Genomic DNA, 9,504 nt, shown 5'->3' on the forward strand with positions numbered 1-9,504 from the left:
TAAAGATGATTTTTGACTGGTCTTCCAGCATCTGTTTCATTCACCAGTTCACCTCTGTTCTTCTTCAGCCAAGTAAATAAATGTTCAGTAAAGCAGTCTCATCTGGGTCCATCCCCTGCTTTCAACCAGTTTTTGGGCTTTCTCTTGTACTTAAAAAAAAAAAAAAAATTGAGAGGGCTTCCCAGGTGGCGCTAGTGGTAAAGAACTGCCTACCAATGCAGGAGACAGGAGACGCGGGTTCGATCCCTGATCAGGAAGATCCCCTGGAGGAGGGCACAGCAACTCCCTCCAGTATTCTAGTTTGGAGAATCCCATGGACAGAGGAGCCTCATGGGCTACTGTTGAAAAGAGTCAGACGTGACTGAGCACAGCAGAGTTTTCAGTGGTTTCTGTGATCTGGCCCCTACCCAGGCATTCTTCCTCTCCATTCACTCTGGTCTTCCAGGAATTTTTTTCATTTTCCGGACCTTATTGTGTTCTCCATCACAGTTCTCACGTGGACTGTGCTCAGCCTGGAATATGCTTTTCCTCTCTCTTTGCTTTGGTGACTACTGTATATCCTTCTGATCTTAAATATCACTACCAGAGGCTTTCCCTAATTCTTCAGAGTAACCTTCTTTCCTCCCTTTATTCTTCCAAATATATTAATACTGAAAATACATAAACTGTACCAGGATAACATAAGACATTTGTGTTCATCCTGTCCGTATTTAAAGAAGTTAATATTGTGTCTTATTTGCTTCAAATCTTTTTTATTTAATTTTTAAACAGTTGATATGTTCACATGGTTTAAAAATTGGTAAATATAAACGGGGATTCAATGAAAAGTCTTTCCTTCTGTGTCCTCTAGCCGCCTAATTACTGTGTTAATGTTATTAGTTTTATGTAGCCTTTCTGAGCTATTTTATACATACTCAAGCAAATACAAATATATATACTTCACTTAGCCTTCTGCACACAGGTGGTAGGCAGCATACCATGCACACTGTTTCACTTTTTTTTTTTTAATGTGTTTTACATATATTTTTATTAGATGTATTATGGAACTCTTTCTGTATCATAGAGCGCTTTTTCATTCTTTTTGTTTTGTCTTTAATAGTCACACAGTATTCCATTGTTTAGGTATTCCACAAGCCATTGCAGTCCTTCTCTATTAATGGACATTTAGTTTACTTTCAGTCTTCTTTACTACTCAAAATAATGCTATAATGAACAACCCCATATATAAATCATCCACACACACACACAGTTAGTTCATCTGTGATATAAATTCTCGGACGTGAAATTGTTGGGTCAGAGAATAATGTGGCTTGTCACTTTGATGACTATTGCCAAATTGCTCTCCATGTAATTTTTGCCAATTTAGCTTGCCAGCAGCTGAGTTTTAAGAAACTGGGATCACCTTTGGATACAGTCTGAAATGAAAAACCTAGCATTGGACGGAGTATAGTTACATTTTGTTTATTTCTTTTCTTGTATGAATTTGAGTAGTATCACAGCTTAAGAACCATTAGCGTTCTGATTGGAGAAGGAAATGGCAACCCACTCCAGTGTTCTTGCCTGGAGAATCCCAGGGACTGCGGAGCCTGGTGGGCTGCTGTCTATGGGGTCGCACAGAGTTGGTCATGACTGAAGCGACTTAGCAGCAGCAGCATTCTCTGAGAATTTTCTGCCTGTTTTTCGTCTGGATTATTTTCTAGTATTTCTTGGGACCACTTTCATTGAGTAAATACTGAATGATCTGTGCTAGCCACTGGTGATAAAGAAACAGGCTTTTCCTTCCTAGAGGTTACAGTGACTCAGTATATAAATGAATCAAGTGAATAGAAATTGTAAGAACTAGAAAATAAGACAATAGAGACTAGCTGTTTGCTGGGTGAGGTGTATTAATTTAAGTAGGCCCAACTGATAACAGATAGAGCCCCCAAAATATGGTAGCTTGAAGACTGTGCAGTTTCTCTTCTACGTAATGTCCAGAGTGGGCATGGCGGGTTAGCAGCATGGCTCTCCCATGTCCTGGGTTCCTGACGTCTTGTGACTGCCCCTTCCCCGGGGCCTAGTTGTCCGCTGCATCCCGCAGGACGCTGCATCCCGCAGGAGGACTCGGGAGGTATTTTGTGGACTGGATCTGGTTGTGCTGTAGGAACTTGCCATTGACCAAAACAGTCACACGGCTGTGTCTAAGTACAGTGGAGACTGGAGGTGAGTGTCGTTGGAGCCACATGCCCAGGAAGAAGAAGAAGAAGTTTTTTGAGGACAACTGGGAGTCTCTGGCCCAGAAGTTAGGGCAACATTAGCCAGAGTGGTAGGGGAAGACTCTGGAACTGAGACAATGAGAAAGAAGCATCCAAGCAGAAATTAGAAATCAGAGCATTCTAGGCAGAAGGGAACAGTATGGGCAAATACTCTGAGATACGTGAAAGATGTTAACCAGATAGAGGAGCAGAAGGAAGATGCTATGTAGTAGGGACCCAGGCAGCAAGAGGAAGGCAGACTGTAGGAGAAGGTTGGAGAAATGAGCAGAGTCAGTCAAGCAGAAATAGATGTTTTTCTGGAACTCTCTTGCTTTTTCAATAACCCAACAGATGTTGGTAGTTTGATTTCTGGTTCTGTGTTTTGTAAAACCAACTTGAACATCTGGAAGTTCATGGTTCATGTACTGTTGAAGTCTGGCTTGGAGAATTTTGAGCATTACTTTACTAGCGTGTGAGATGAGTGCAATTGTGCGGTAGTTTGAGCATTCTTTGGCGTTGCCTTTCTTTGGGATTAGAATGAAAACTGACCTTTTCCAGTCCTGTGGCCACTGCTGAGTTTTCCAAATTTGTTGGCATATTGAGTGCAGCACTTTCACAGCATCATCTTTTAGGATTTGAAATAGCTCAACCGAAATTCTATCACCTCCATTAGCTTTGTTTGTGGTGATGCTTCCTAAGGCCCACTTGATTTCACATTCCAGAATGTCTGGTTCGTGATTATCTGGGTCGTGAAGATCTTTTTTGTATAGTTCTTCTGTGTATTCTTGCCACCTCTTCTTAATAGCTTCTGCTTCTGTTAGGTCCATACCATTTCTATCCTTCATTGAGCCCATCTTTCCATGAAATGTTCCCTTGGTATCTCTCGTTTTCTTGAAGAGATCTCTAGTCTTTCCCATTATATTGTTTTCCTCTGTATCTTTGCACTGATCACTGAGGAAGCCTTTCTTATCTCTCCTTGCTATTCTTTGGAACTCTGCACTCAAATGGGTATATCTTTCATTTTCTCCTTTGCTTTTCTCTTCTATTCTTTTCACAGCTATTTGTAAGGGCTCCTCAGACAGCCCTTTTGCTTTTTTGTATTTCTTTTTCTTGGGGATGGTCTTGATCCCTGTCTCCTGTACAATGTCATGAACCTCCGTCCATAGTTCATCAGGCTCTCTATCAGATCTAATCCCGTGAGTCTCACTTCCACTGTATAATCATAATATCATGTGGTAGTTCTGTTTTTAATTTTTTGAAGAACCTCCTCCCTACTGTTTTCCATATAATGGTTGTACTAACGTATATTCCCATCAGCAGTGTGTGAGGGTTTCCTTTTTTCTGCATCCTCACCAGCAGTTGTCCTTTGTTGTCTTTTTGAGAGTGATGTCTCATTGTGGTTTGGGTTTGCATTTCTCAAGTGACAAATGATGTTGAGTTGCTTTCCGTGTGCATGGTGGCCATCTTTGTGTCTTTTTTGGAAACGTGTAGTCAGATCTCCTGGCCGTTTTTAAGTCAGATTATTTGGGTTTTTACTAATGAGTTTTATCAGTTCTTTTTATGCTTGGGATATTAGCCTCTTATCAGATATGTGGTTGACAAATGTTTTCTCTCATTCAGTAGGTTGCCTTTTTGTTTTGTTGATGGTTTCCTTTACTGTCCAGTAGGTTTTTAGTATAATACAGTCTCATTTGTTTATTTTTGCTTTTGTTGTTTTTGCTTTGGTGTCAGATTCAAAAAATCATCGCCAGGGCTTATGCCAGACTGTGTTTCCTTCTAGGAGTTTTATGGCTTCAAGTCTTCAATCCATGTTGAGTTCATTTGGGGTTTGGTGTAAAATGGTGGTTGAGTTTCATTCTTTTGTATCTGGCTGTCTAGTTTTCCTGACACCATTTAAATTAATTAACTGATTTCTCCTCTGGGTTGCGCACAGGCTCTCTGTGGTCCCCACGAGTAGAGCTGCTCTTTGCTGAGCTGTGTGGGCTTCACTGTGGCGCACAGGCTTGCTCTGGTCTCTGTGAGCAGGGCTGCTCTTTGCTGAGCTGTGTGGGCTTCACTGTGGCGCACAGGCTTGCTCTGGTCTCTGTGAGCAGGGCTGCTCTTTGCTGAGCTGTGTGGGCTTCACTGTGGCGCACAGGCTTGCTCTGGTCTCTGTGAGCAGGGCTGCTCTTTGCTGAGCTGTGTGGGTCTTCTCTGTGGCGCACAGGCTCTCCCTGGTCTCCACACGTGGGGCTGCTCTTTGCTGAGCTGTGTGGGCTTCTCCTGTGGCAGCCTCTCGGTGCAGAGCGTGGGCTGCAGTATTTGTGGTGCCCAGTCTTCGTTTCCCCATGGCCTTGGGCGTTTTCCTGGGCAGGGATCAGACCTGTGTTCCTGGCATTGGCAGGTGGATTCTTAACTGCTGGACCACTGGGAAGTCCCACAACACCATTTATTGAAGGGAATAGCCTTTCTCCATTATATATGTTTGGTTCTTTCTCACAAACTAATCGACTGTATACACATAGGTTTATTTCTGGGCTCCCTCTTCTGTTCCGTTGATCTGTGTGCTGGTTTTTATGCTGGTACCTTGCTGTGTTTGGTTACTGTAGCTTTGTAGTATAGTTCTGTATCAAGGAGTGTGATGCTTCCAGCTTTTTCTTTCTCAGGGTTGCTTCGACTACTTGGATATTTTTTGTGGATTACAAATTTTAGGATTTTGTTCTATTTTTTTGAAAAAATGCCATTGGACTTTTAATTTTGATAGGGATAGCGTTGAATCTGTAGATTGCGTTCAGTAGTTTGGACACTTTAACGGCACTGATGCCCTCTCTTACAGTCGGTGAGCGTGGACAGTCTTCCCGTCGCCTTGGATCTGCCATGTCTCTTCCTAGTGTCCTTTTTCTATATAAAGCTCTTTCTCCTCCTTGGTTAAATTTATTTCTTGCTTATTTTGTTCTTTTTGATGCCTTTGTAAATGGGATTGTTTTCTTTTTCTGATATTTTATTGTTAGTATATAGAAATGCAATAGGTTTTTGTGTAATTGATTTTGTGTCCTGTAGCTCTACTGAATTTATTTTCTCCATAAGTTCCTCATGGAGTCGTCAGGGTTTTCCATATATAATGTTGCACCATGTGTATGCAGCAGCCAGTTTACTTCTTTATTTCCAATTTGGTTGCTTTTTATTTCTTTTTCATGCTCAATAATTTGGATATCTGTTTTAAAAAGACTATTCTTGTGATTTGGAGAGTGGTTCGGTAAATGGCAAGGGTGGAAGATGGGAGTTGATTTAGGAGGCTGTTGTGTTAGTCTAGGCAAGAAATGGTAGTGACCTCGGATAAAGTAATGAAGAGATGCCAGATGTGAGTTCTTATTGGGGGTGGCTTTAGTAGTACTCACTGATTGTTTGAATGGAGGAATGGTTAGGCAGCTAAATGCATAGTAGTGGTTCAGTTAAAACAGGAAAGATAGAGAGGAGGGGCTTTAGGGTAAAGAATGTCTTTTGGACTGATCAGAAATAACCAGGTTTACTCTCTGGCCTTTTCCAGAAGAAGTTTGCTGACCCCTGGCATAAACAGTGCTCCCAAGGAAGGAAAGTGGCCAATAAAACATATAACCCTATTTATGGGTATAACTTGATAAAAACACTCTTGAAACATATTTGTAAGTTTGTGTTAGAGAGCTGTCTAAAACATTAAAATTTCAAACCCCTTTCTCTCATGTAAATGCTAATGTAGCTTTTAATTGAAGATTAAAGCTTGGAAACGTCCTGAATAAATCTTTTCACAATCTGCTCTTCCAGGTGCGTCAGCAGTTTCCTGCTCCCCTTGGTTGGTCAGGCACTGAAGCTCCTACACAAGTCACTGTTGAAACTCATCCCGTTCAAGAAACCACCTTTCATGTAGCCCCTCAGCAGAATGCATTGCATCACCACCACGGAAACAGTTCCCATCACCACCACCACCACCACCACCACCACCACCACCACGGACAGCAAGCCTTGGGCAACCGGACCAGGCCGAGGGTCTACAATTCTCCAACAAATAGCTCCTCTACCCAGGATTCTATGGAGGTTGGCCACAGTCACCACTCCATGACATCCCTGTCTTCCTCAACCACTTCTTCCTCTACATCTTCCTCCTCTACTGGTAATCAAGGCAACCAGGCCTACCAGAACCGCCCAGTGGCTGCTAATACCTTGGACTTTGGACAGAACGGAGCTATGGACGTTAATTTAACCGTCTACTCCAATCCCCGCCAAGAGACTGGCATAGCTGGACATCCAACATACCAATTTTCTGCTAACACAGGTCCTGCACATTACATGACTGAAGGACATCTGACAATGCGGCAAGGGGCTGATAGGGAAGAGTCCCCCATGACGGGAGTGTGTGTGCAGCAGAGTCCTGTAGCTAGCTCGTGACTACATTGAAACTTGAGTTTGTTTCTTGTGTGTTTTTATAGAAGTGGTGTTTTTTTCCAAAAAAAACAAAGTGCAAAGCTGCTTGAATCAGAAGGAGATTAACACACTGAACAGCTACAGGAGGGCAAAGCTGACTTTTTTTTTTTTTTTAACTTGAAAAGATTGCAAAGGGACAATGAAGTTTTTGAAAGAGCCATGTCCAAACCCATCTTCTCGGATAGCTCAGAGGCGCCCTCTTTTTGCCGCCCCCATTTTAACTTGCCACATCCCGGTCACGTAGTGGGGTTTTTCGTCTTTCTATTCCACAAAAGTTATTGTTCAGATGTTGGTCTTGCTCATTTGCCAACTAATTTTAAAATAAAAAGGCACTGCACATCATCTGCATACAGGGCCCCATGAGGGTATTTTTCTCCCCCTTTTTGTTTTTCCTCCCCCCCCCTCCCGTTTTTTTGTTTTGTTTTTGTTCTGTTTGGGGTGGGGGGTGGGAAATTGGGGTTTTTAAGTCCTCTAAACACACTTGGGCACGGAAACGCAGTACTGTAAGAAGAGGGACCTCCAGCTCACACAGTCATCACCTTCAGCTGTATGGAAGGGACAGTTGTATCGGCGTGTGGAAGGCACAGGACGCATGCTGAGTGGCGGGATCGGAGCCCTCCTGTCTGAACCTCCTGAGGAGCAAAGCAGCACTGACCTGGGATCCTGTGGGTCTCCCGTTGCCGAGGCCACAGAGAGAGGAACGGAACGTGACTGGTCTCCCATCCAAGGTGCACTGAGAAGCAATCGACGGGTCAGTCGTGGCCAGTCCTGGGGAGGTCTGAGTGGTGGTCTTTGGGAAAACCTTTGGCCTTATGGATTTGGACTCGAAACTAGGAGAGCCTACCATTTCAGATGCAATCACTTTTGGACATGCTTTTGCAGACAGTCCTTAACGCTGAAAACACAAGAGAATGGGTAATTCAAGAGGCCTTTCTTTTAAAACAGACTTTGGTGACCCACTAATTGTATGGTATTGCAAGGTCACTTTGCGTGTGTCATAAAGTTGACTTCCTTATTGGTTGAAGGTCACAGAAGTAGTGGTTTGCTTTGATGGAAATAGCTACAGCTGTGTCCCTTCCTGCTTTTTACTTTTTCTTTTGCTTTTTCTCGGCACGTGGTATCTCCACCATTTCTTCTGCACAAAGATGTCTTCTGTTCATCCTGAACATTTTTAAAAAAAAATGCAGAATTTTATGTGACTGCTTTTTTGCCTCACAATTATGCTGTGAATTTTACAAAAATTTATTTTCTTTTTTGATAATTTATTGTACCAAAGCTGTTTTTATAGCACATAGATGTCTGTAACCAATAATGTAGCAGTTCTGCACTTTGACACAAGGTGTAACTAGACCATTTTTAAATGTCAGTTGAAAATTATGGCTGTACTATTGCTTAAACAAAACTGGAACTGTTGCTGAATCCATAGCCAATACATTTACAGCAATCTGTGTACTGAACATGATAGATTGACACCTAACTCAAGATTACAACAGCTGTTACATCCTCAATGTGTTCAGGCTTCTGAAGGTAAAGGGACACTGGATCCAGAAGCTATGGAACCAGCAGTTGATTCTTGTATTCCTGATTAACCTACTTGTAAACTTGAAAGCAAGACCTCGATTGCACCAACAGGTCCAAAACATGAGCACGAGTAAAGCAGAACTCGCACGTGTGGCCTGAGATGAGCAGGCTGGTGTTTTAACAGGTGCCTAGTTTTGAGATTATGCTGCCTTAATGTAACACAGTCTGGCAGTTGCTAAATTTGTGTTCCCATTTTAAATTGACCAATTTTACGGTGTTATACTTTTGAGCGGTTGAATTGGGAGAATGAAGATAAGAAATTTACCTGTCCAGGATCAAAGAAGCCTAGAAAAGAAGCAGTAATCTACCTCTGCCGATAACCCTGTTCAAAACAACTCAGCAGAAACACCACGTTACTTTTTATTGGTCAATTCCATGTGGCTGACTAGGTCAATTTTTTTCTGAACAAAAGCAGGTTTTTATATGTAAAACAGTGACAAAACACAAAAAGGTTTAAAACTATGTGAATGTGAATGGAAACTTGGGAATATCCGTTTTTATAAAATCACAAAATTTTTTTTTGTTGTTAATCAGGAAATCCATATTTATTTTGTAATTAAATGTCAAGCCTGTGGATGATTTTTGAACTTGGTAGTTTATGAAGGTTTACAGTGAATAAAAGGATGTCATCTTGAGTCTAGCAATATCAAAAGGAATTCAGTAGTTACGCTGTTTAGGAATATGAAGTGAAGATATACGTGGGTCAGGTCATATTTTTTCTGTGCTGGTTGCCACATCTTAGCAAGCACCAAAAAAAAAGCCGTTTTTAAACCGCTATTTACATAAAGGAAGTCATCAAAGCCGAAGCTTCTGCATACTGTGCTATGTTGCAGTCCAGTTTTGTGTGCTTTACTACACGGTTTGGTTACAGGGCTTCTGTGCATTGTAAACATAAACAGCATGGAAAAGGTTAAATACCTGTGTGCAGATTGTAAGATCTGGTCCGGACTTGCTGTGTATATTGTAACGTTAAATGAAAAAGAACCCCCCTTTGTATTATAGTCATGCGGTCTTATGTATGATAAACAGTTGAATAATTTGTCCTCAGACTCTTTACTATGCTTTTTTTAAGATTAATTTAAGAAAAATGTAAACATAGTAAAAAAAAAAAAAGCTTCCTATGCAATTAACCTGGTCCAGGTAATGGTCTGGTAGGTATACCAACCAGAAGTTTGAAGTCAAATGTGTAGAAAGGAAAATCATAGTTACATCAACCTAGGCTTCAAAAATCTTGGAAAAAAAAGTAAAAATT

General features: G+C 41.6%; 1 protein-coding gene across 3 annotated transcripts in view; it reads left to right on the top strand.

Moving 5' to 3' along the window:
- DYRK1A (dual specificity tyrosine phosphorylation regulated kinase 1A) overlaps nucleotides 1–9,248 on the top strand; it is a 94,712-nt gene extending 85,464 nt beyond the window's left edge. For all 3 annotated transcript variants that reach the window (XM_068978093.1, XM_068978172.1, XM_068978251.1), the window contains one exon: nucleotides 6,015–9,248. In XM_068978093.1, the coding sequence (XP_068834194.1) occupies nucleotides 6,015–6,635 (621 nt within the window). In that variant the 3' untranslated portion in view covers nucleotides 6,636–9,248. The remainder of the gene's footprint in view (nucleotides 1–6,014) is intronic.
- The last annotated feature ends 256 nt before the right edge of the window (nucleotides 9,249–9,504 follow it).

Source organism: Capricornis sumatraensis, chromosome 1 (genome assembly GCF_032405125.1).
Source record: "Capricornis sumatraensis isolate serow.1 chromosome 1, serow.2, whole genome shotgun sequence".
Classification (NCBI taxonomy): domain Eukaryota; kingdom Metazoa; phylum Chordata; class Mammalia; order Artiodactyla; family Bovidae; genus Capricornis; species Capricornis sumatraensis.